The 26,633-nt window shown below is 40.7% G+C and overlaps 1 protein-coding gene across 1 annotated transcript; it reads left to right on the top strand.

Moving 5' to 3' along the window:
• Positions 1-292: 292 nt before the first annotated feature.
• On the top strand, positions 293-18,330 carry TMEM71 (transmembrane protein 71; the record flags this gene model as incomplete). Its single annotated transcript, XM_009867283.1, is given in 10 exon segments — positions 293-430; positions 12,427-12,443; positions 12,445-12,485; positions 13,935-13,992; positions 15,133-15,345; positions 16,127-16,296; positions 16,802-16,981; positions 17,506-17,581; positions 18,025-18,074; positions 18,258-18,330. Coding segments are annotated over 10 exon segments (1,016 nt in total), but the record flags the coding sequence as incomplete, so codon positions are not given.
• Between the last annotated feature and the right edge of the window lie 8,303 nt (positions 18,331-26,633).

Below are 26,633 nucleotides of genomic sequence, written 5' to 3'. Positions count from 1 at the left end.
ACCATTCCCTCCGCTCCCCACCCTCAGCCTATGTATGTAACAGGTGGATATAAGCTTGGATGGGTAACAGACACAGCATGCATGGTAGGCAGAATTATCCCCCCCATGCATGGGGCCGCAATAAAGAAATTCCAGTACTAAAATTGACTGGATTTTGGTAACACCAGTACTCTAGGAACCATCTCATGAAGACCTTTCGCTTCTCTGGGATACATGGCTCCAAACTTGTTGCAATGGCAAGACCAGCATCATCACATCCCCATGGATGCGACCCATAAGGTAACAGTCAAACATGTACCTGCTAACAAGAAAGAAGCTTTCCTGGGCAGAGTGGGTTTCTGGAGACAGCATGTTCTGGGTCACAGCCAGCGTGAGAATCCTGTCAGGTGACCTGAAAGAAGAACTTTTTAAAGCGTGTTTGGCTTACATGGTAAGTTTTTCATAACTGGGAGGCTGCAGGATTGGTTTCTTTGAGGAGCTGCTAGAAGCTTCCCTCATATCCAGTAGAGTTAATGCCAGCTGGCTCCAAGATGGACCTGCCACTGGCCAAGGCTGAGCCCGTCAGCAGTGGTGGTAGATCCTCTGGGATAACATATTTGAGAAGGGGAAAAAAACTGCTGTGCAGCACCTAAGAGAGAAGAGTGAGACTGTGTGAGAAACAACTCTGTAGACACCACAGCCAGTGAAGGAGGGGGAAGACATGCTCCAGGCACCAGAGCAGATATTCTCCTGCAGCCCATGGTGAGGCAGGCTGCCCCCCTGCAGCCCACGGAGGTTTACGGTGGAGGAGATATCCTCCTGTAGCCCATGGAGGACCCCACACCAGAACAGAGGAAGAATGAGCAGCAGAGGCAACATGTGATGAACTGACTGCAAACCACCATTCCCCATCCCCCTGTGTCACTCAGGGGAAGGAAAAAAAAAAAAGAAATCAGCAGTGAAGGCGAGTCTGGGAAGAAGGGAGAGATGGTGGGGAAGGCCTTTTAAGGTTTGGTTTAATTTCTTCTTACCCTACTCTGACCTTTGATTGTCAACAAATTAGATTAATTTACCCAAGTCGAGTCTGGTTTTTCTCATGACAGTAATTGGTGATGCTCTCTCCCTGTGCTCATGTTGACCCATGAGCCCTCCGTTGTATTTTCTCTCCCCTGTCCAGATTAGCAGGTGGAGTGATAGAGCAGCTTGGTGGGCACATAGCATCCATCCAAGGTCAAGCCACCACGGTCCCTAAACAGCAGCAGGACAGACAGGACACAGCCCTCAAGCCTGTCAGCAGGACCAACCGTGCAAACATGCTCTGCCCTGTAGCCGGGGAGCACGGCCCCACCTGGGCCCGCTGGCAGAGAATATCTAGTATTGAAGCTTAAGGCTGGGCCAGCCACTAAACTTTGACAGACACTGTGATCCCTCCACCACCTTCCCAGGGGAGAATAACAGGAGAACCAGGGAGACAGACTTTAAGGTTGAACAAAAAACTTGAACCAGTTTAATGAAAGAGAAAAATAATACTAACAGTAACAATGAAGATATTAAACTATATACAGATATTATACAAGCATGCAAATATATTCAAAAATACAAGAGAATATATTAATACAGAACCTGCACCTTCCAGATGACAATTTGCTCCCAAGCAGAAAAGTCCCAGATTGGACTCCACAGGAGATGGGAGTGCCCAAACCTGGAGTCCCCCTCCCCCCAAAAAAACCCCAAAAGAAGCTATGCTGCTCCTACTGAGGGAGGCAGGGAAAGCAAACCTGTCCCAACAAACAGTGCTCCTCTGCAGTGTGAAAACAGGAGGCAGGAACACCAACAGCTCAGTAAAAGATGAGAAACAACTGACAACACCCCTTCAACACAACAGGCACTAAAGGAGCCCTTACATACTGAGCACCATGGGAAGGAATGCCATGACTGGTCCATTTGGGCCACCTGACCCATCTTCTCCTCTCTATTGGCACAGCTGCTCCTCCTCCTCTGCTGTAATTGTCTCATGGTCCAGGAGCCTCAGAAAATTTTTATCCTGGCGCTCTCAAACCAGGACACCTGGAAAGACTTGAGGGTGACCTCAAAGGTTCTGGAGCTGGGGATATTAAGGGTCCGAGGTGCTTTTGCTACACTAGATGTTCATAGGAAGGGTGCCCTCTACAACTTGTGCAATCAATGCTATATGGAGTAAGTGGGTAGCAGCGATCACAGAAAGGGCTCAAATGGGGAATGGATCAAAAGGCTCAGAATGGCCGTGGATCCTGAAAGAGATCACAGTTTGGTCAGGAGGCAGAGATTTTGGAGCAGCACCTGAGAAGGTGGCTCAGGCCCAAGAGTATAATAAATTAGTAGAAAGTGAAAGGCAACGTGCTCTGTTGCCAGTGGATCTTGTTGTGTTGAGTGAAAATATCTGATGTGGAAAGCTGTTGTGTGGAGCACAAGTCATGGACCAAATTGATCAGGCTTCTATGGACATTTGAGGGTTGTTCCACCAACTAAGAGAATGATGTCCGTGTGTGTCAAAGGACAAGGAAGAGGATCATGACTGATGAGGATGTGTTGGAGTGTGGATACCCTGCATTTTACAGCTAGCTGGGCCAGCAGCACTGCATTGCAAAATTAAGACTTTCATCCTTGAGCTCTTTTCTAAGCAAGTATATAACTCTTGCTTGCTAATAATCAGAAGAGACCGTGACCAGCCAAGTATAGCTCATGTTGGGAGTTTGCTCATGAGAATGGACAGATAAGAGGCTTCTCATACACACGATGTGCATGGGAGTGAATGGGAGAGTATGATCAAAACAGACCTGGGAATGTCTGTTCTCCCTGTGTGATAACAGAGTGATTGAAGGAGTACATGGCCAAAGGGATATTCTATGCTATAAAACATCAGCCTCAGCAAGAAAACCTGGAGCAGATGAAGAGGAATGGTGGGGCTTTTGCCTTCCAGCTTAGCCGCTTCTGGGGGACTGGCTGGGCATGGATCTGCTGGTAGGAGGTGCGAGTGATTGGCTTTGCATTGCTTGTGCTGTTTGGCTTAGTTTTCTTTTTCCTTTTTTTTTTTTCCTTCCCTTCACTTACTAAGTTGTCCTTGTCTGGATTACAAACATTCTCACTTTTATCCTTCTTATTCTCTCTCCTGTCCCACTGCGGGGATGGGGGTGGTGAGTGAGTGGCTGCGTGGGTGTTTGGCTGCTGTCTGAGGTTAACTCGTCTGCTTGGTTAGTCCCTGCGAAGCTGCCTCCCACTTGAAGAGTATTCACAGGCAGACTATGCAGATAGAGTATTTATTTGCTACGGGATTTTTATACCTCTCTTTGGTTTTTCCCCATTCCCGTTTTCTGGATGGTGATGGCAAGCAGGAGAGATTGAAGGAGGAAGAAGGCTTGAGGAAAAACAAAGCAAACAAAGCAAAACAAAAAAGAAAAGGAAAAAAAAGGCTTTTTTCTCTCTTTAGTAATAAAAGTTGCCATTGCATTCATTTGAGTTTTCCAGCTCTCACTACCCTGAGAGTAGTTTTGATGCAGGCTTTTGTTTAGAGGGTTTGTTACAGGATGTTGAGGGAGGGTTGTTGTGTTGGCAGTGAGACCCCTCGGAGTGGCAATGAACTTGCAGCAGCAGGTGCTGTTAGAAAAGTGAAGGTGCTTCTTTCTGTCTAAGGAGAGGGAGATGGAGGAAAGATAAAAAAGGTAGTGAGGATGGGACTGGGTCTATGTGGGTGGTTGAGTCATGCTCTGCTGGCTGCTGGAGGCTGTCTGGGTTATGCTGTAGTATGGAAAGGGATGAGAGCAGCGGGTGGCACCTTGAGCAAGCATGACCTCACTGCTGAGGTTGTCAGGAGAGGAAAGCAGAGCTGAGGGCAGACTGCAGAGGCACAGCAAGCCCCAGACGTTTGGTAATATGGGCTAAAACCTCATCTGCACACCCCCAAAGGCGAACAGAAAGACAACAGCAGGAGAGCGAGCCCAGATAACACACCAACCCAGCAGCTCCCAGCCACTAGGCCATCAAAGTCCCATTTCCTCAGGCTCAGAGAGCACAAGAGCACAACGGTATGCGGGTACCCTAATTAAGGACTCGAAGGAAGGGACACCCCAACACAGGTGCTCTGTGTGGCTCCTGTCAGGCTGTCTTCAATCCGCTTGTGGTCCAACAGTGTGGGGCAACAGTTCATTCTACTGTTATCAGGAAATCAAGGAGCTCTAGCCAGTGTCCCTGATTTCTCTGCTGCCACTTCAGGTATAACCACCCGTGTCCTGCTGTACCCCTGAGAGCACCCACAGCCCTTCCTGGCCCTGACCTACCTGCCTGCCTCCTCATCCTGACCATGGCCCAGGACCACATTTCAGCTACTATGTTCCATCACAAAGCCTGTGAGGTGCAACTTTGGCATTTTTTTAAATTCTTTTAGCACAAAAATATCTCAGATATTTATTCTCATTTCCCAGGAAAACAGGGCTCACATGGTTGCATTGCATGTCTGTTTTCCATTTGCCTTTTCTCCACTCATAAAACTTCAGGCTTGACAGAGAGACAGAGGTCTCGTCACATTATCCCAACCTGTTTTGTTAAAAGCTCAACTGGGCAGGGAGGAGTGACTGCATTGACTTCTCCATGACAGAAAGGCTCAGTGCTTGCTCTCCTTCAGACACCAGAACATTGCAAGGCAGAGATGCAGGAAAGGAGATTTCATTACTTCTGTCCCTCACAAAATTCGATGTTAAATCTTGTCACGAAGCACTGTGAATATTATACAGACCATAAATTGGAAACCAAACTGGATAGGAGATTTTATCTTGCCAGTCAGTGACTCACAAAGACTTGGAGGGGGAAGAGAGGATTTCATAATCAGCTGAGCATGAGCTCACGATATGCTGTTGATGCTGAAAAGACTAATGCAGTCTTTGCAAAGCACATGCACATGGAAATACTGTGTAGGAGTAGAGAGGTGACATTATCTCTGCATTTGGCACCAGTACATCGTTATTAAAATAACTCACTGTTCCGAAAAGCCATCAAAAAACTGGAAAGGTTCAGGAAAGATCTAGGAGAATGATCAAACACCTGGAGAAAAAAAAAGATATTATAATTGGAGACCGAGACATTGCTTTGTTTTGCCATTTATTTTTTTCCTTTTTCTTCATTTATTTTTTTCTTATAGGTGATTGGATAAGTCTATAAGACAACTACATCAAATATCAGATATTGCAATCATGAGGTGACAGTCAATGGAATAAAACTTCATCATTTTTACCCTTTTTGTAGTAGGAAGACATATTTAAAGTGAGTGCAGGTGCTTGCATTTAGAAGATGCCTGCACAGCCTCAGCCTAGCAAACATGCAGCAGCACCTCTGTCCCGCTCTGTCTGTGTACGTGGTTTGGTCACAGCCTGGCTCTGTTCTGTCATCATCTGCCTTTTATGTTCTCCTCTTCAGTTTCACTGCCTTTTTTTTTTACTTCCACACCAGAAACTTCCTTCCTCCCAGAAATTCCTCCCTTCTTTTGTGAAGATTTCCACTATCTCACCAAACACTTCCCATCTCCTGGAACTGTAGGCTTTGTGACTCTCTGTACCCTAACTCTAAACAAATCTTGAGGCTGCAGCTGAGGTCGCCATGGTCAAGGATTAGGATTCAGAGAGCCAGAAATCCTACAGCTCACTGGGGCAGCAGTATACATATCAAGGGGAGCAAGGCACTACACCAACATTGTTCCATCCACACCTTTCTCTTCTAGGCCAGTGTCCCTCAGGCTGCAGGATTTCTGGCTCTCGGAACCCTAACTCTAGCACTAAACAAATCATTGTATTGATGCTGTAATCCTCATGACCAAGGATGGCCCTAAGATGAGAAAGGTGTGGATGGAGCAGTGCCAGTGCAGTACTGTTTTGCCATTGGCATGATATTTTAAGTTCCAGTGTCCCTGGAGCTGTAGGATCTCTGGCTCTCTGAACCGTAAACCTAATCTTAGCTCTAAAGCTAAACAAATCTTTGTGTTGAGGCTGAGGTAACCATAGTGCTAACTGTCCCAAATGAGAAAGGTGTGAATGGACTAATGTTGGTGTGCTCCCCTTGGCTTGCCTTTTTAAGTTCCAATGTCCCTGGAGCTGTAGGATTTCTATCTCTATGAACTCTAACTCTAAATGAGTTTTGGGGCTTTGGCTGAGGTCTTCACAGCCATGGGTGGCCCAAATGAGAAAGGTGTGGATGGAGCAATATTGGTGCAGTGCCATGCTGCCTTTGGCACACCTTGTTAAGCCCCTGTGTCCCTGGAGCTGTAGGATTTTTGGCTCTCTGAACCCAAACTTCAACCCTAGCCCTTCGTGAATCTGTGGGTTCAGGGTGACCTATTCGTAGGAGGAGTGACTGGTTATTGATACTTGGCCATTGGATCAGTGATGACATCAAATGGACAGAGTTCTGGAAAGCTGTCAGATTTCTGGTCTCTGACCTCATTTTCCTAGTAGGCCACATTCAAATCTTTGGTCTTTATACAGTGCTGGATATCATTCAAGCTATATCCTCCACTGAATACCAAGGCTGCCTGTGATTTTTCCTTCCCTGTGCATTTGAATTTGTCCAGGACATCAGTTTGAATCCAGATGGAAGTTCGATAAGTATGTATGGCACAGGCATAGCCTGAAAAATTGCAAACAGACCTGCGGACTCTCAGTACAAGCTTCACAAATTTAGACTTTGCTTAAATACTGACATACAGGCAAAAAAAAAGCTCAGTCTATCTATCTATCTATCTATCTATCAGACTAGAATAGCTATGCATTGTTCTCCACAATACAAAACAGAAATACCCTTTGTTGCCTGTATTACAGGAACAATTAAGCTAAAATAATGAATTTTGGAAAAGTCAAACCCGAAACTAAGAAAATCTCTGATAGAGTGGAATGGGATTTCCATCTGATAACATTAAAAAAGAATTTGTTCTTCTTTTAAATCTAATTAATCTTTGTTCATACAGCTGACCTGATAAGGTTATTAAAATCACATGTGATGTGTCAGTTCTGTGAACTGCAACAGAATGCTAACTTTACGCAGGAACAGGCCTCCTCTTAAAATTGAAATAAAATGTCTGTAGTTATGAGAATTATTTTTTTCTTAATTATCAGAGTACCTCAGATACTGCTAAGTAATTCTGCTGCATAAAGGAATGCACTTAGCTTAAAATGTTATCATTCACAAAGCTGAATTAAAATGAGTCTTAGTTTTCCCCATAGCAAGACTGGAGGCAGGGATAGTTTCAGAGACCTTCAGTTTGGCCCAGTGTGGCTGATCTGAGGTTCTCATGACCAGTCCTTCTCCTGCTGTTTTTTTTCCAATATCTCAGAATATTTTTTACTTATTAAGTGCTACATAAACATCATTAGCAAAGAGCTATGATATGAGACAAATGGCCTGATTTGATGGTCACTGAAGCTGGTGGAAAAGGTAAAGGCTGTGAGCTGTCTGGGACGTTCAAAGAGATTTATAGAAGCATCAAACTACTCTCAGTTGCATTCATTAAGTAAGCACTCTACTTCCTCCACCAAGGCCACACAGTTTACTCTACCCAGCAAAATACTCGGTTTCAAAACTGTGTATTTAGCATAATAGTGTTACTGAGTTGCAGCGAGTCGTTGAGATGGCAGACTTCTTATGATATAGTATGTGCTAAAAAGCTTTTCTGCACACCCATAGAGAAGCACAGAGATAACAGCACAAGGGGGACCCCAAATAACACCCTTTCCCAGCTGTTCCCAGACCCATCCCAGGAGCCATCAACGCATCAAAGGCCCTTCTGCATCAGCCCGGAAGAGCACAGGGGCACAATGGCAGGTGGGAATCCAAATTAAGGACTCGAGGAAGGGACACTGTGACTGGGCCTCTCCCAGGGCTGTCCCAGGGGGCTCTCAGTCCCCGTGTCCAGGCATGAAACCTTCCTGGATGAGTTAACAGCAGAGCATCTTCGGGACTGAGTAGATTAGCTGTCTAGAGGCATGAGATGCATTATGGCCAGGGGTGTCTCTAAGGGTGGTGCTGTAGGGAGTGGGCTGCTGAGGACCAGGGGAATCCTGAGCAGCAGTACCTGTGTGCGAGATGGTCTGTACTGCCAGCCTGAGTGGAGCTGTGGCTCTGAGGGCTCAGATTTCTAGGTACCAGCAGCCTGGAAGACTGAGCTTTAGGGGCGGCTACTGGGCAGACTGAGTGTCTGAGCCCAGCTGCTGGGGGCATCCAGCTTGTACAGATGTGAGGGTATCTGTATATTCTCACTAGTGGGCCTCTACTCTGTCCAGCCAGAGAGGTGAGAAGGATGAAGCCACGAGTACTGAGTGCTCTGTATGTCTCTCTCTGTTATCTGGGTTGCCAGCTGTGTATGTATGAGGGTGGTGAAACTCTGGAACAGGTTGCCTGGAGAGGCTCCATGCCTGGAGACATTCAAGGTCAGGCTTGATGGAGCTCTGAGCAACCTGATCCAGTTAAAGATGTCCCTGCTCACTGCAGGGGGGTTGGACTAGATGGCCTTTAAAGGTCCCTTCCAGCCCAACACGTTCTATGATTCTCTGTGTACGTATGGTGTATACTCGATGTGCATGTGCCTACCAGGTTTACATCATGCTCAGGCTCAATGCTGATGAGACCTCAGGCACAGAGCTGCCCCAGCCTCACCTCTGTTGGACTACCAGACCCAGCACAGACACCAGCAATATTCTTTCTCCTTTATTTGTACTGTTGTCAAAAGAAGAGTAAGCCTGGGAGAAGAGTAAAAAGGTATGTCGTACTTAGTGTTGTAATTTCTCATTTCCTTCCTTTCGGGGGTTGAACTTGTACGCAACAGACATACATGTACTGCACAGCGAGCTTGTTGGTGTGTTCCTTTCCCAGAATTTGAAATATGACAATTGAGATAGGGCTTGGGGTGGGGTGGGCAATTTCAGGAGCAACAGAGAGGGCAACAAAAAAAAGCTGGATATAAACCTTTGTGTGGATATATAAACATTTGTGCATATATAACATATATAAAAGGTCCTGCATATATAAACATGTATAAACATGTATAAACATATATAAACATGTATAAACATGTAAATATTTGTGTGCCTATATAAACAAAGGCGTCCCTGCCCATGACAGGGAGATTGGATTAAAATGATCTCTAAGGTCCCTTCCAGCGTAGGCCATTCTATGATTCTATGATTCTGTGATTTGTGTGTGCATATAAACTATAGACTAGCATCTACCTATAAGATTTTCACAAATCCACAAAGTTTATGTATCAAAAGCTTGCGGAACAGTGAATTTCAGATGTGAATTTCAGACGTGAATATTAGTGATTTAACAGGAAAACACCTCTAAGTCTAAATATGATATAGACACAATGCTTCAATTGTATAGACAAACATGAAAGGCCAATGTACTTAAAAAAAATCATCCAGTGCTTAGAATTAGCTGCTTCCTGTTGAAAAGAACATGAAGAGAAACAAAAATTACTCCCAAGATGTAACTGTGCTATAAATTAATATACTTATAGAAGTTCTTCAGTAAGTTGCCTAGTTTTAAAGACCATTGGGATTTATGTCCATTGCCTATAGAGAAAGGGTTGCCTGAGAAATTCTACTGTGATGAAGCCCATGCATCCATGGCAATAGTGTTGGACTAAATTTCCTCATTGGCATAATTCCACTAAATTAAAAGAAGTGATGTGAAGAACGAATGTGACCCTATGTTTTCACATTTGAACAAAAGGACCTTAAAATACTCGTTATAGTTTAGCTCCCAAACAGAAGCTCTTTTGCAAGATACTAATTGCCTAATTCCTATTTGTGTTGCCTCACATTCCTTTATTACCAGTAGTATTTTTCCTTCTCCAGGGAAAAAAAACCCAAACAAAACACTATCATTAAATCAAATCAATCATATTGTACTAGATTTATCTTTTCTTTTTGTCGATGCATATAGACATTAGGAGAGATGCCTACTAGCATATTTTATCTATTTGTCTGGAGATGGAAGTTTTGCTCCCTAAGGTTTTATAATTCTTCAGTGTCAAGCAGCTGATTTATATTACTTTTGTGTGTAACAGTTCTACAGCAAAATCATTTTGATTGCCAGGACATCTTATTCAGGCTTCATTTCTTTTACATGGATTTGTTTTTGTATACTTTAAGGCATGATGTATTGCTGCCTTACACAGTATGAGACGTATGGAGTGGAACAATGAATATGTTTACAAATGGCTTTATTCCTTTCTCCTTTCAAAAGGATTCATCTTAACATTGTATGGTATGTATTTGCAATAATATTTTTGGCCATGAAACTTAAGCAATTCTGAACTCACATCAAATGCATCTTCAGTAAAATAGTTCTTGTGCAAAATATCTTGTTACTATACATGGATGTTTGTCCTACATCAAAGCCTGCAAAGCTCACAAGTATTTCAGGAAATAGAGTAATTTGGATATACCACTTTAAAGTTTTCTGAGTGGAGTAGAAAAGTGACACTGAAACAAAAATCTGTGTCACTTTATGAGAAAAGGTTTTATCTTTGTTATCAATGTCATAATTGGAGCAAAACGTTATTTATTGTCTATCTTCTCTTTTGCAGCAGCCTGCCAGAGCATTCACTGGGCTAATCTTAATCTTCGGTTTGCTCTTCAGAATGAACGCTTCTGATGTGAGGCAGTTTTACAGGAAGCATGACCTCATTCTGCCTCCGTGCTGCTGATTGCACGGGCTGGTTTCAAAAGGAAACAGGGGACTTCCTAGACCTGCCTTTCCGAAGACCCAGGGCTCATCTCTTCCAGGAAGCTGCAGAAGGAACACCCTCCACGTCCCAGAGGCTCCCGTGTTGATGATGAGAAACTTTTTTGCATACATGTGTTGATAGTGAAATGGATTTTGCAGGTTTGGAAGATTTTACACATATTTCTCTCTTAATATATTTCTCAGCTGAGCAATAACTGAGCTTTGAATTAATTTCTCTACTGCTCTTCAGAAAGTTCTGTATTTTTGTGAATGTTGTTATAATAACCTGCAGGGAGAAAAGACTAGACTGCTCTTCAGAAATGACTGATAGGTGTGAACAAATAAAACCATCTTTGTAGACACTTGGTTTTGGTAGGTACGATAGTATAGAGCTAGTTGTCTGGGCTTTAGCTAGTTTAATAGTTAGCACTATGTTTTGGTACATACTAATGTAAGTATTTAGAATGTAAACATGGACAGGAGATTGCTGGCTACCAATTGAGGGCATCATTGGATTAAAGATTAATTTGACTTTTGGAGGAAAAACGTGAATAAAGCCGACTGTTTTGGACAGTGACTTTTCTTTTTTTAATTACGACATAGGCTTTTGGGTGTTTTGAAATTCAAGGGGGTTGTTACCTTAAACTTTGGTTTGAATTCTTGACATAACATATTGCCACATTCACCTCAGACTCACTTTTAGTGAGATTTCTTAAAGTTGTTTGCATTTTCTTATGTCTTTAAAGGTTCTGTACTGATTCTCATTTTACGCATTACAGATGTAACACTGCTTCATTGCACAGTGGTGGCTGAGATGCTTTGTTTTGGCTTGCTTCTATTGTTGCTATAGCTCCTCCTTCTATTAATAACCCAGAAATGGGACTGAATATTAAATGAACGCAGAGCACTGGGCAGCATTGTCTACAACATGATGTTTCCATGCTTTCTCCAGAGTTGATTGAATGATGGTTTTCAGGAAGCCTCCTCATTAACTCATGTGATAAAAATTTTCATGGTCAAGGGTAGCAAAAAAGTCCGTTAGGCTACCTGTTCTTTGTTTACAGAAGCTCAATATTATAATTACTTGAAAGCAAATTAGAACTGCTTATTAACTGTTTGTGAAGAGAAGGTCATCTCCTCCCCATATATTTGCCCATGTATAGGTCTCCATTTCTGTTATAAATATATGTATATTCTCTGTTTTGTCTTAAATTTTACTTCTCTGGAGAGTGGCAGATAAACATGCATCCTGCAGAGACATACCTTGCAAATTTACAAGACAATTCAAGTTAGTAATGGAAGGACTGTGGCTTGTTCTGTCACTTTGATCTGTGTGTGTCAACTCTTTCTAATGAAAGCACTACCCATATATAAGCTACTATTCTTAAAAGTTATACTTTTTTTGTGGTTGCTACTTTGTATATCAGAACTGAAAAAATCACGTGCCGTACAACTGTGTGATGGGCTTCAGTTGTTGGAAAGTTTCACTCTCAGATTATCAAAGAGTTGTAGTAGATATAACTGATGGTGAGGTATTCATCTGCGTCCCTTTTCAAACAAATCTGTGCTAGAATCAATCATTTTTGTCTATGTGAGAATATCCTATAAATAATAATATGATATATATATTGACGATAATATCCTACACATCCTGATTTTCAAGCAAGACAAAATGCTTCTGTTACAGCCTGTTATTCTAAGGTGTATGAAACAATCTTGTATGTATGGAATATCATATCTTGCATCGACACCGGGAGGAAGTGAATTTGTGCACATTCTTCTGAGCTTTTGATTAAAAAAATCTGTTGTGGAGGGAATGTTGCTTGATTGATAAGGTTTGGGATTTTGCAGGTTTTAGTTTATATCCAGACCTATGAACCATCTGATGAGTTCTTGTATTTTCTTTTAGAATTTAGGTTAATTTCCTGGTTTTTACTATAATATTTTTGCACAATTAAAAATAGCAATTCTGCCCAACAGATGAGAAATTATATAAGCTAATTGTATACGAAGAAATAGATCTACAACATGTCAGTCCACACACACCACCACTCTCACTATTTATACAACTTGCTGTGTGTCATTCTAAGCGACACTGCTTGATCTCTTTATACCTCCAACAAATTTCTTCCAGTTGTCTTCTCCTCAAGTTTTTAATGCCAGGGTTAGAGGATAATTTTCTCATGGTAAAGTCAAATGTTGCATTGTATTTCTTTTCAAAGTGTAGAAGAAACAGTATGTATGGGTGTAAACTAATAGGACTGATTTGTGAAAAATACTCTGGAAGGTTTTACTTGCCTTCCTTGGTGACCCTGCCTGGTCCCAAGGCTCAGTCAGCATTTCTATCCAGGCCTTGATTGACAACTGAGCTCCAAATGAGGATAAACAAGATTACCAAAGTAGAAACACAGACCTTCATGTCTTTCCTTTGACTCAGCTCATAACTGAACAAAAAAAAAAATTCTCTTAGACTCATCTCCTCTCATCTCTGAATGATGGCCATTTACTAAGTGTTTTAAGTATGATGCTCTAAAGTTACAGGAGAGGCAAGGTAATGCAGGGAAAGATCATATCTTTCCATGTCATAACAGGCATAATTCTCCCTAGGGAGACCCATTGCTCATATTTTGTGAGATTGATTCTGTCAGATGCTAAACACCTGGCAGCACTTTGTGGACTTGAACTACAGTAATCCAGACAAATCTTATTTCTTTATTCTCCTGCCACAATATTATTGTCAATTCTTTGTCACTGTCACTATCCCTATGCTTGTTGTGCTATGTCTGCAATTTTTATCTGAAAAATATATTGTAATGCTAATGGTGGCCCTTCCATTCTATTCTGCATCTATTGCCAGTACAGGTACTATTTTTGACGTGAAGTAGATTTTTGGAGTTAAAATAACTGCAGCTATCGCATTTGTGTCCAAAATTATCTCTCTCAAAGTTGTAAGCTGTGCAAAGTACAAGTATCTGATTATGGATGGCTTTGATTCTGTGTTGTCCTAGTTGATTTTCCTACAGGCACTATGTCTTTCTCCCATTCTTTCATCTGTTTCAATCTCTCCCTTAATTTCCTTTTCTTTGTTTTAACCTCTTTTATGATCTTTTTGATATGCACAAGGTACCTGTCAGTGAAGACCTCTCAACTGTTTGAGCTGTTAGTGGAAGTGATAACAATTCCTTCTTATTTGGCCTTTGCCTCTGCAGGTTCAGCCGCGTTTAACGGAGAACATAGACACAACCTCTCACAACATATTTTTCCAAGGTACTGAGGAAAATTACACTTGTTTAATTTTATTTTTATTTTGTTGGAAACTTTGTAAAATCTCTTTTGGACCATGTAGAATTGTAGCGCTGATATTAATTTAATTACTGCTTTAAATGAAAGTTCAGAAGTACTGCTGTGAAGATTGGAAGCACTGGCTTTTCAGTTATGAGGTTATCATAGAATCATAGAACAATTCAGGTTGGAAAAGACCCTTGGGATCATCAAGTCCAACCATTGACCCTACACTACAAGGTCACCCCTAAACAGAGTATCTCTGTTCCACCTGCTTTTCCCTCCACTGAAATTAGGAAACATGCCATATGGGATAGCTAAACCTGCTACTGAAACCCATGTCAGCCACTAAATCAGTCTAGTGTCTTCCTTTCTTTCCATGGATGTCACTGCATGGCCACTTGAAACCCAGGGGTGCTAAGGAGAAAAGGCTAACCATAAAGCAAATTTTCTTGAGCTAAGTAAAATGTCTACAAGATTTAGATTCTTTCACCTCTGACACTACTCACTTCTATTTTAAAAAACACGTAGTATGTTTTTCTGTGCTGTATTTCACCTTAAAGTCAATTGTATTTCAGTGATGGATGAAGTTATCAACATGTGTAGACTTCATCCCATGTTGTTCTAGCTGGGTGGTATTCTAGGAGTTGTGAGAATTACAAGTCATATATCCTTAAATCTTTGTTAAGTGTGGTTAGGTTATAAAAAGCAAATAAATCTTGTCTGGTTCCGAGACACTCAGACTTGCACCGTGCAGAGTAACTTGGAGAAGCAAAGTACTCTGATGGCTCCAGGTAGGTGTAGATCTGGCAAGACTCCCAGGCCAAGAGCACTGCCACACAAATACACCAGGCACTCCTCAGTTCAGGCTGGCTCCATGTATTCGTGGAATGCTCCACCTGGCGTGAAGCCCTCCTGTAACTGAAGCTCAGGAAAGTGTGGTGAAGTCACTTTAGCTGGCTGAAACCCCTCAGGTCCAGAAGTAATATCATTATATCCACGTATTTTAAACCTATGTCATTACCAGCCCCCATCAGCTGGTAATGTAAATTCATTACTTTTAAATCATGGGTTTGCTCTGTCTACACATTCACTAAATTACAGAGTTTCATTCCTTCTTTTCAGTTGTGCTTGTGCCTTTTTGGACAATGATCCTGCCTACGAGTGTTGTTCCTTAAATCCCCTGATGGGCTCCCTTTCCGCATGTCGCCGCAGCCCTCGACTGCTTTCTAATGGTTATTACGTTTTGACAGAAGACAGTTTTCTGTCCGATGAAGAAGGCAACATAACACTGACACCATCCCAGACAAGTGTTACATATAAAGAGAATTTAGTTCGGTAAGTGAATTATGTGCAGATATTACTTAATGTTGGCAAAGGCTCCACATCTCTGGACTTACCAGGTGGTATCGCTGTGACTGGCTGCACTTGGCTTGGCATAAGATCAGCATTGCTTCTTAATGGGAACATCTCGATTTAGTTTAGAGAGTGCAGGGATTGAAATAACTTCATTTTCAGTCATGTCTAATCTTACTATGCAAAAAACTCTTCAGTACACAGCTGTTGCTGTAATTGGAGTTGTGTCCAATAAATAAAAAAGAAGAGCTACTACAGCTTATTTTGCCACTGAGGTGTTACCATGATAAGGAATAATGAAAAAGTGTGTGTGTTTGTATATATATATAAATAAAAAGCTCTGGTCCTAGGATTCTTATGCAGGGAAAAGTCTCTCTGGATTTCAGAAGAACATTAGTTTAGGAAGGTGTATAAAATGTAGTTCAAAAAAGTTGAAGTACAGGGGATTCAGGCTGCACCAAATGGGAGACGGTAGGGTGAAACTCATGGGTAGCATAAGACCACTCAGAGCAGTATCAGAGCCCAGTGCTGACTTGGTATCACGGTATCCAGTATCACAGTAGCATGACATATTGCCATGCTGCTAATGTATTTCCTGACAGTATTGCAGTGTGCAAAGTTGGTTTTGGTGACATACATCAGATGACAGATCTAGGACCCAGAACCTGCTTCTTTCATGTCAGTCCTGCAAGCTTTAGTGGTCTGTCCCTTCTCAGAAAGACTAATTAACTCTTTTCCTTGACAATGTGCCTTTTCTTCCCAGTGTATTCAGGCGAAGGAAGAAAATCCGTCGCTCTCTTGCCAGCTTGTTCAACCTCAGTGCCTCCAGTTCATGGCTGAGCAGCACCGCTCTCAGCAATATGGATTCCTCCTATGCAGATGATCCTTGGCCTGATGGATGCAGTAAACTAGAAGCCGGTCAGAGTGATATTGGTAAGCCCTGACCAGGTACCAAGGAATCAAGCTACAACACTACAGTCTATATTTAGTGGGGCCTTGGTATCTCTTTCTATGTGGCTTGCAGGGTGTGTGTGCCAAGATGTGCAGGTAAAGACTAGATGAACAACAGAATTGTAAGTGGTGAATTGAGCTCCCAGCGTTAAAATAGAGTATGAGTCCATAAAGACTTTTGTGCCAAAAAGGCATTTTTAGACTGAATTGGAATCCAAAGTCATCAGCAGAGATATTTATGCTGGTGTCATTAGTACCTGGCAGTGTCTGCTTTCACCTGGCTTTTTAATAACTTCGTTGTGTTGTGGTCTACACAGCTTTGCCTATACTCTGCATATTTTCTCCTGCGTACTTTGAACCTGCCAATTCCCTACCCCTAACAGTTTGCAAACCTCTCTGTGATTAACTTTTTTCCCCCACAAAATTCATTAACGCAAAGTCTTAAAGGTCTTCCGTGCAATCTCAACTACATCTGCACTTTTTGTAGATGATGTAGACTTTTCATCTGGATATAATAGCCATGTGCCACAAAGGCAAACTCCAGCCTCTTATGGATCTTCTTCCATCAAAGATGAGGGACTTCTTCAGCCTGGGAAACCATTTTGTGCTTCGCAGTCCTACTCTCCATTTACGATAAATGCAAATGAAGACACTTTGAGCAATGCAAGTATGTTACATTCTTATTCTGATATTCCTCATTTTTAGAGTGAACTGAAATAATCCCCGTTCAAAATGTTGCTACGACCCCTTGCACAACAGAATTTATGTCCTGAAACATGCATTTTACATGATTGATAAAAAAGAATGAAATCCTAAAATTGGTATTTACTTGTTCACTCCTCCCTGCACACATCTTTTCCTCTCCTATTTTCAGTGATAAATAGAAAAAGAAAAAAATGGAGGAAAGGGCATGGGAACAAAATCTGAAACAGACAATTATTCAGAAAGACTTGTTTTCTGAGAGCATGGAGGGCACAGTGTCTCTATGGTTGTGGGGGAAAAAGCTCCTGAGAGACACCCAGAGCATGAAAATTAGCTCTCCGCTTTGAATCACTCTAGGCGAATGCGCTTAAAAAGAAACTGAAGAGACTTGCCTCACAGGCTGAAGGTAGTCTTTGCAAACACCTCCTTCTCTCATATGTTTACTTTCCTGACAACTCACAAAAACTATTTTCCTGATTTTTGTTTTAGAATCCAGGACAGTGAGAAATGTCTTTTCTCAAGTGGTTGCACTGATCATGTGTTTTATCATTTCAATATGTACAAGGTAATTTTTATTTCTTTTATTTTTTGTGCTTACTCGCATTTCAACTGGTGAATAAAAGATAACTTAAGGGTCACATTTTCAAAATTAGATATATCTTACTGTGAAAATATATTTTCACATGACAGATGATGCAGACAAATATCTGAGCTATATGGATGTGAATGAAAATAAGAAACACGTACTCAGATATTAAAACTGTCAAGTGTGTTTGGGCAGGGGGTTTTGAAAGGCTGAGAAGAAGCCTGGGAATGCTGAGGACATTATTTCTGGGAGATTATCCTCGATAGCCTAAGTAATTTAAAGTTTCAAATTGCAGTTCACCCACCAGAGTTCAGAGGGTTCATCTGCAAGAACTTTCTCCTCTCACTCAGGCTTCATCTCTAATACCCCAATATGCATCCCTTGTTTTTTGCTAACCTTTATGAGTATTGTTATGTTCTCAGATATTTTATGGGAAGATTGTCTGCCACTTTGTTGCTGATAATTTTAGTTTGTAAGTACAGATTTTCTTTATATTCAACACATAATATTTTACTAAGTCACATCTGAGGACTGAAATCCATCCTTAGATGTACATCCATGGCTCTTATTCATGCTAATAAGAGCCATGTGTGGGCACATGGGGCCAGAATGTGACCTTCAATTAGTTACAGGACTTTGCATTTAAATTTCACAGTTCTTTTGTCCCAAGATGCTGCCGTGTTATCCTTCTTCAGTCTTGAAACATTTTTCAAAACAACAAAGTTTTGGTAAGTTGCTCCAACAATAGACATTTTATGTTAAGAAGAGGAAGGAGAGATTCTTTCTGTTTTTTCCATGTCAAAAGATAGAAGGCATGATCTGAAGTTATTGATGGAGGATTTTCTTGTTACTGATTTTTATTTATAGAAACTTTCTGTTTACTTTGAAAAACTGCCTTTTCGTAGTGTGCAATGAATGTTGTAACACCTATTTGTTAGCAGAAGAGGAAGATAGACCTAACATGCTCTAACATGAGGATGAAGAGAAAGATCAAGAACAGTAACTTATTATGACTCCAGAGGTGTGCTTTCAAGCCTTGCGCTGAAGTCCACTCCCAGGCCACCAAACCAAGCCTTGATTTTTCACTTGAAAAAATAGAAGCAGCCAACTATGGTGCCACACACATCACCAGCTTCCAGGGACTACAGAATAGATATGACTTGGCACCACTAACCCAACGGACCATTAAATTGAGGACAGAGCTTTTTCTTTGGCTTATACTGAAGTCTGATATCTTAGAAAGAACTATTAAATCAGCCTAAAGAGTTGATTTAAGGTGCTGATGTTCCCATTTCAGATTGCTTTATTTCAAATTTTTGCATATAGCTGTATCTACTAAATCCTTATGGAGAAAAAGACTTACATATATAGAAAGTCTGAATTATATCTTTAAAGCAAGCTCATATGTAGGCCTGCGTGTATGTGCTGGATTTATGAGTTATCATTCTTTCACTTTTTACGTATCAGAGAATTCCTCTGAGGATATAAAATATAAAAATCTGTTAAAGAGAAAAACATTAGGGTTTATCTGGATTTTTATGTGGTGAAAGTGAAGCTCAAAAGGACATTGTTTCTCAAACAGGAGTTCACTGTATCCCAAGGGCGACAAGACAATCTGGCAGACCTCTTAGCCTTTGAATTGAGTCTACTGGAGGTTAAAAATGAAACGGTACAACTTGGAGAGCCATAGTGCAATGATAATTTGAGATTTTGAGCATCCAAGGGTCTTGACACAACACCTCCAATACTCAAGCATGTCATGTTACACTTTGTTATTATGTCATTATGCCCAGTAAAATCAAGGTTAGGTCTAGTGTATTGCAAGCCCATGCCCTGAAGTAGTGTTTTCTTACTTCCTGAATAGTTTAGCCCTGACTCATAAACAAAGCTGCTCTTTACAAAAGGAAAACAAATACATTCTGAGAGCTTTTCAGTCACCGGTACCCAGAAAAAACCTCTTTTATGTTTATCCCAAGAGAGAAGTTACTCGAACAGGTAGTCACACAGCTTAAATTTGGCAAATCAGAACCTACATATGTATTAATTATAACAAAGCGTGGTGTAAATCAGAGCATAAAAAACTATATGCTTTTTTTCCTTTCCCCCTCCAGGAAATAATTGGAAAGAAAGAAAGAATAATTGGTGAGTATATATTTAAGTTTGGAAAGAATTCTTTACATTTTGGGGTGAGCCCTTTTACAAAACAGGGTTCAAGCATGCCAGAAACATTCCCTGGGCTTTTTGTAAAAAGAAGGTTTAGCCGCAGGACCCTTGCCAGCTTCCACTGCAAATTACTCCATATTGCTATCTAAAACTCCTCTTTGATTTTATTTGGATGGAGTGTTGGGGCTTTTTTAAATTGTCTGACAAGACTTGCTAAAGAGTGCAAGCTGTTAAACAATTGCTGTGTCTCCCCACAGAAAAAACCATGTTTTCCAATAAGAGGCAATTCAAGTCCTCTTTTTTCCATGTTTAAACTAAACAGTAGCACCAGGTCCTGTCCTGCTCTAACTTGGTACCACTCCACTGAATGAGTGAAGCAGCATCAACATGTAGCAGTTCAGAATACCTGGAAAAAGCTTATAGATTCCTCTCTTCCCTCTTCCTTTTCAGTCAGGCTTCATCCTCAGTCCCCAGCTTCTGCTTGCCAAGCATTTTTAAGTTTTGTTGCAGCTCAGGACCCTTAAAACAGGAGTACTGATTTATTTGTACTTGGAGCCAGCCATCTCAGTCCTGGCTCCATTACTTCATTTATCTGTTTGCTTTGTGAAGATAAAAATGAAAGCAAGGAAGTAAGTGAAACTGTGCCTGGGTTTGTGTTCCTTATAGTGTGGATAAAACAGCCTCATTCATCAGTTTGCTGGACGAGTGCAGTTAAGCTTCTGAGATCTAAAAGCAGCTGCACAGCTGGAGATGCAACCTGGAAAACCTTTCAGTCAGCCCTCAGAAAGAGGAAGTTCACCCTGAGCATTTTAGCACGGTGTGCAGGCATCTGATCATTTTACAGATTTGCTAAAGCCTGTGATGAAAAGTACATCGTACTGAGCCAGTGTGCCAAGCAGTGCACACTAGATGTGGCACTTCTTAACTCCAGTGAGATTGATAATGTGAAGATGCCAACACCAGAGCTTTAGAGCTGGCTCTGCTTTTGAAAGCCAATACCAATATTAACCAAAGCCTGTACTAGAGGATGGAGTGGAGAACTTGGGACTTGTTGCCTAGCAGGAGTAAACTAAATACAAACTGGCACAGGACAATTTGAGACAGGACCTCCAGCATTTCAAGACAAACTTGTCGCTTTTCTCTTATCTTTTGCAAAAACTTAAAGGCAGAGTAGTTACCTCTGTGTATTTTAAAATCAGTTCATTAACAGTTTTCATTTTTTCTCTTCCTCAAATTTATTTTTCTCAGCTCTTGAGCATCAGACTGCTGGATACATCCTCATGGCCATTGTTACACATTTCTGAGGAAAAAAAAATATAACCGAATTGTTAGTATTCTTCCTTCAAAATGCAATTCATTTTAGCTTTATTTTTATTCTGGTCAAACTGTGAGAGGTGCAAACATGCTTCTTGGTGACTGTCTGAAAGCAGTCATGTGAAAAATCTGCTGTATCTCTAGTTTTTTATGTCATTGAAGTCCTATGTAGGCCTAGGGAACAAGCATTTTGATAATAATGTTAAAAAGTGTTTTTCAACTCCCGTTCAGTTTCAGATAAACAGCTGATGTCTTCATATATGACTTTCTTGAAGCAACATGCTGTCAATGATAATGGAATTGGATAGTGGCAGAGTACATGTGGTAACATTTCAGAAGCTCTGCTGTATCATGTGTGTATACTGCCTTTTGGTCTTTATGTATTTAGTAAAGAGAAAAAAAAAAGAAAGAAAAATACTGTTGGAAGGAAAGCACTTTTCAGGAAACCAGGAATCAGGATGTGGAGAAGCGATGATGAATCTGAATTAACTGCATTAAGTACCAAAATATAAAACCTGCAGGTATTAACTTTATTTTGGAAACACCGAACCCTGTTTTTCATCTTGGATCTTTGCTACAGGAGATGAAATTACACATAGAACCTGTGGGTGACCAAAAATTGTTGTCTCATGACTCCAAGCTTTTAATAATCTGCTTCTTAAAGTATCCCCCTGTATGACAGATGAGCTAGAAAAGCATGGATTTTCTCTTCCCGTGCGACAAAACAATGATAATACGTGAGGATGCTATTGCTCACCAAATTGTTCTGTAACTGGTGCCGCACCAAGTCTCCTTGTCCCCTGGTGTGCTAAAAGCCATGCTAGCACAGCCCCGGCTGGTCAGTCAGACATGAAGAGGTGCCTGTGGAAGAGCCAGGTCTGCCTGTGGGTTACAACCAGGCTGGCAGGCATCATAACAGGGATCTGCAGTAGAAGTGCTTAAATGAAAAATTCTGCTTTGAAAGAATCGGCAAAACTGAAACACCACTGTCTGTCTAACTCTCTGTCTAAGCTGAACTCCAGCAGGTTTATAGCTGTGTTTCTAGCATCGAAAGTAAAAATAAATGATGTAATGAGGAAAAGATTACTTGAACTTATGTTAAATGTGTGTTTTTCTTTCAAAGAGTAAGTACATGCTGGTTCTATTTTGAAGATAAGCATCGATATCTTGCATTAAAAGCTCAAAGAGGGAAATTTCACCCAAGCTACCAATTCTGCATAGTAATTTACTCTTGCCCAGTGCATTAAATTTTTATGTGAAGACAGACCATTTGATGTAACAAGTCCAGTTTTTATATTTTCAATAAATGGCAACAACAGAATGTTCTTCTTCATAAAACTTACGTATTATGTTACTCTAATAGTACTTATAATACTCATCCTCATACTTACTTGTAGTTAACATACTTGAATAATTTTGTCAGTATTAAATAATTCTCTTTATTTACTTTAGCTATGGAGACACCTGAGAGTAAATATCATTCTGCAATATGTATAAATATTTTGTCATAGCTATTTTATTGCTAATTGTTACAGGTCCTTTGGTAAATGCACTTTTTAAACTAAGGGGTTAGTATTTACTTACTTAATCTCCTGGAAGAATAATCTGTAAAATGAAATCCTATACCGAGAAAGAAGTCTAAGACTGCAACTACCCTGCAGTCATTGAAGCAATTATGCTGAAAACTAGGAAGGCCTGTGTTCACTGTTCAGCTAGTGAGTTCACTGCAAACTAGTGAATAAAAAGCGGATTCAGCTTGCCAAAATTTTTGTCTAAAATGGATTGCTACAATCTGTCTATGAATAAATATAAACTGTAAATTAGAATTGTTCTGATCTGAGAGGAGAAAGTTCTGGGACAACTTTGACAATTGCAGTTCAAGGGCTAAAAATGAGATGCTTGGGATCTAATAAGATCTGCCCTCTGTGATATTCATTAATGTTGAATTAACAATGTTCTATTCAGTTACCAGACTGATTGGCTTTGGCAGTTGCCTTCCATATATTCCAATGGACATAAAAGCAAACCCTGTATTGTTTCTCTGAGAGGAGGCACATATGTTATGTTCAATCCTGTTGGATGAAAAGTTGAAGCCTGGATCTGCCTGATAAAAAAATTAAGATAGTATTTTCTAACCTAAATGTTTAATTCCAGACTTTCAGAAGTACTTAGTATTTGCAGCTTCTCTTAGCTAAAATATCAAGCCTAGGACAACTGTAAAATGTAATTCTAGGAAAATAAAACCACTTGATGATTAACTGTCACAAATATAAACAGAGAAAACGACTAGGATTTTATGGTTCTGCCCCCATGATTAAACTCATACTACACTTTAATATAGCACCTTATGTAGAAAAAGAGAATCAAAATAATAATTTTAATATCTAGATTTATAACCTCCTGTGTTTTATCTCTTATTCTTCATCACTATTATTTTTTTATCATTACAGCTTGTCCTATACTCTCTTATTTCTTGCTGTGTTCAGCTGAATTTCAGGGTCATTCCTGAATATATATCAAGTTATGCTTTATAGTAGGAATATTTTTGTTGAAGGGAACAGTAGCAAGCATGATAATAATATTTATGGTATCCCTTATCTTATAATGTTCCTAGTCTGTCAGCAAGCCAGTTTTATATTTATCCTGAAAGCATTAGTCCTAGAATCCAAACTATTTTAAAAAACCACACCATTTTTTATTTAAATGATATGAAATAAACCACACTGGTACAGAATACAGGTATGGCCATTCTGTTCAGCTCTGCAGAATCTGCACTTTGATGTACTTTTTTTGTGTGAATTAGCTGCAGTGTTTCGTGAACTTCTTTGCATATTTTAATCTATGCTGAGCAAAACTGTTACTTTGGTTTATATTCTTTATTTTTATGTTTTCTCATGCTGCTTTTTTTATTCCCTAGATCTTGCATTTATATACCAGTAAAAAGCGTTCCTGTTTGCATTTCTTTCTGTATTTGAGGGTGTTGTCAATAATGAAGATTATTATGAGGAATTGAATTTAATCATATGAATTTGTAAGCTGTGGGTTTATGTCCTGCCCTGTAGATAGTGTGCTTTTTGGGAGAGGATTTATTCGTACTTTGGCATGAACATGAAAGCCTCATTTTGCTACAGGTACTAGGTAACTGTTACCAGCATAGAATATTGTAATAATAATAACAACAACAACAAAACCAGTAATAACAATTTATAGAAAAAAAAATAGAACAACATAGGTTCAGATTCTGAGTGGATATCAATCAGGTGATTTCCACTAGTGAAGATTGACATGCAACTTCTTAGCAGCTAAGATTTGTCCATGGACACCAATGTGATAGGGCTGTGGCACCTTGCATGACTATACATTGATGGAGTGAACACATACTCAAAATACTTCTGATGCACTGTAATAATCTATAAAGCTTATTTTTGTCATGATGTGGAAATATATTTTATATTGCACTGTTCTACACGTTTAACAAATAAACTTGTAATGTATTAAAGCAGTAAAGTTAGTTTCTTCCAGGAAGACCTGTCAGATGGGTACCTTCTTCTTTCTTCTCCTGTTTGTAATTAATGTAGCTCAGTATGTTACCTCTGCATGGACATTGCTTCATGCTAAGAATTCAGGCTTGTGATGCTTAAAGCTCTTAGTACATAATGCAGGTGAAAAAACCTGCATGAAAATAACGAACAAAATAAGGTCAATGCATGTAAATATAAATTTGTATATAATTTGACTATAAATACATGTAAATGTCTCTTGAGAAGTTGTACAAAACCATACCTTCAAGTCATACCAAATTTTATATGTGTATTATATTGATGTGATATGGGCTGTGAACATTTTGTTCACAGTGTTGTGAGAGCAGCTCACAAGTAGGTCTCTGCCCTGAAAGCCTGTTTGAATATGCTGGATTTATGAGTTAACAGACTTTCCCTTTCAATGCAGCAGAAAATTCTTCTGGGTGTGTAAAATCTAAAATGCTGCTAAGACTAAAAACATTTGGGCACATCTGAGTTTTTATGTGGTGAAAGTGAAGCTCAAAAGGACATTATTTCTAAAAATGTGTCAGGGTTCAGGAGTTCCTGGTATCCCAAGGGCAGGTTTCAGGAGTTCACTGTATCCCAAAAGAACCAAGAGAATCTGGCAGACCTCTTAGCCTTTGAATTGTCTCTTGAGGTTTATTGTGACCTGTTTAATCAAGTATGTGAAGCAATGCTACATCATTATATTAACTGCAAAATAGAAAATGTCAGACATGAGAATTTCTGTAACTGGCTGAGCAGCTGTCTGAGGCCCCCAGCCATACCTCTTAAGCATTAGCTTTGTTAGAAGGCAACTTCATTAAGGGTGAAGTTATAGCACAGTAATGGCAGGAGATGATCCATGAAAACCTGCAGGAGGGTCCACAGCATGAGAAATTTCAGACTGCTGTTTAATCTGATCTATGAGTTAAATATAAGTGGTAAGAGATATATTGAGGTGGTGGCCTACTGAGAGAATCTCCCTGGTAAAAAAATGAGGACAGGAGCATTCCCTGGGAAGAAACATCCTTGAAAGCACCTGGGGGTGTTGATGGACAGCCGGCTGAACACGAACCACCAGTGTGCCCAGGTGGCCAAGGCAGCCAACGCCATCCTGGCCTGTACCAGAACTAGCCTGTCCAGCAGGACTAGGGAAGCGATTATCCCACTGTACTCAGCACTGGTGAGGCCTCACCTCAAATCCTGCTTTCAGTTTTGAGCCCCTCACTATGAGAAAGACATTGAGGTGCTGGAATGTGTCCAAAGAAGGGCAACGAAGCTGGTGAAGGGTCTCAAGAACAAGTCTTACGAGGAGTGGCTGAGGGAACTGGGGTTGTTTAGGTTGAAGAGAAGGAGGTTGAGGGGAGACCTCTACAACTCTCTACAACTCTCTCTACAACTACCCAAAAGGAGGTTGCAGAAAGTTGGGGGTGGATCTCTTCTCCCAGGTAACAAGTGGTAGGACAAAAGGAAGTGGCCTCAAGTTGCCCCAGGAGAGACTTAGACTGGATATTAGGAAAAATTTCTTCACTGTAAAGGGTTATCAAGCATTGAACAGGCTGTCCAGGGAAGTGATTGAGTCACTGTATTTAAAAAACGTGTAGATGAGGTGCTCAAGGACATGGTTTAGTGGTGGACCTGGAATTACTGGGTTAACGGTTGGACTTTATGTTCTTAGGGGTCTTTTCCAACGTTAATTATTCCATGGTTTGATAAATCATGGAAGCAGGCTGCTTCCATAGTCAACAGAAAACACACTTTCAGCCCAAACCGTGTTAGGCAAACTAGCTGATGAATACACAGGAGAAGGACAAAGGCATCATGCAGCGGATACGCCTGAGGAAGAGGCAGTTCAGCTACGGTTGCCCAGCCAAAGAAAGGGGTCAGGAGCCGCCGGAGCAGTAAAAATCTTCCTTCTGGATTATACAAAAGACATTTTGCTTCCCAAGCAGGCACACAAGCGCTTCTAGCTTCTCTGACATAACCACACGTCAAAGAAAAACCACAAGAACCGGCCGCTGGCGGCGGCC

Source organism: Apaloderma vittatum, unplaced genomic scaffold (genome assembly GCF_000703405.1).
Source record: "Apaloderma vittatum isolate BGI_N311 unplaced genomic scaffold, ASM70340v1 scaffold32303, whole genome shotgun sequence".
In the NCBI taxonomy this organism is placed as follows: Eukaryota; Metazoa; Chordata; class Aves; order Trogoniformes; family Trogonidae; genus Apaloderma; species Apaloderma vittatum.
This window is presented reverse-complemented; position numbering and strand designations above follow the sequence as displayed.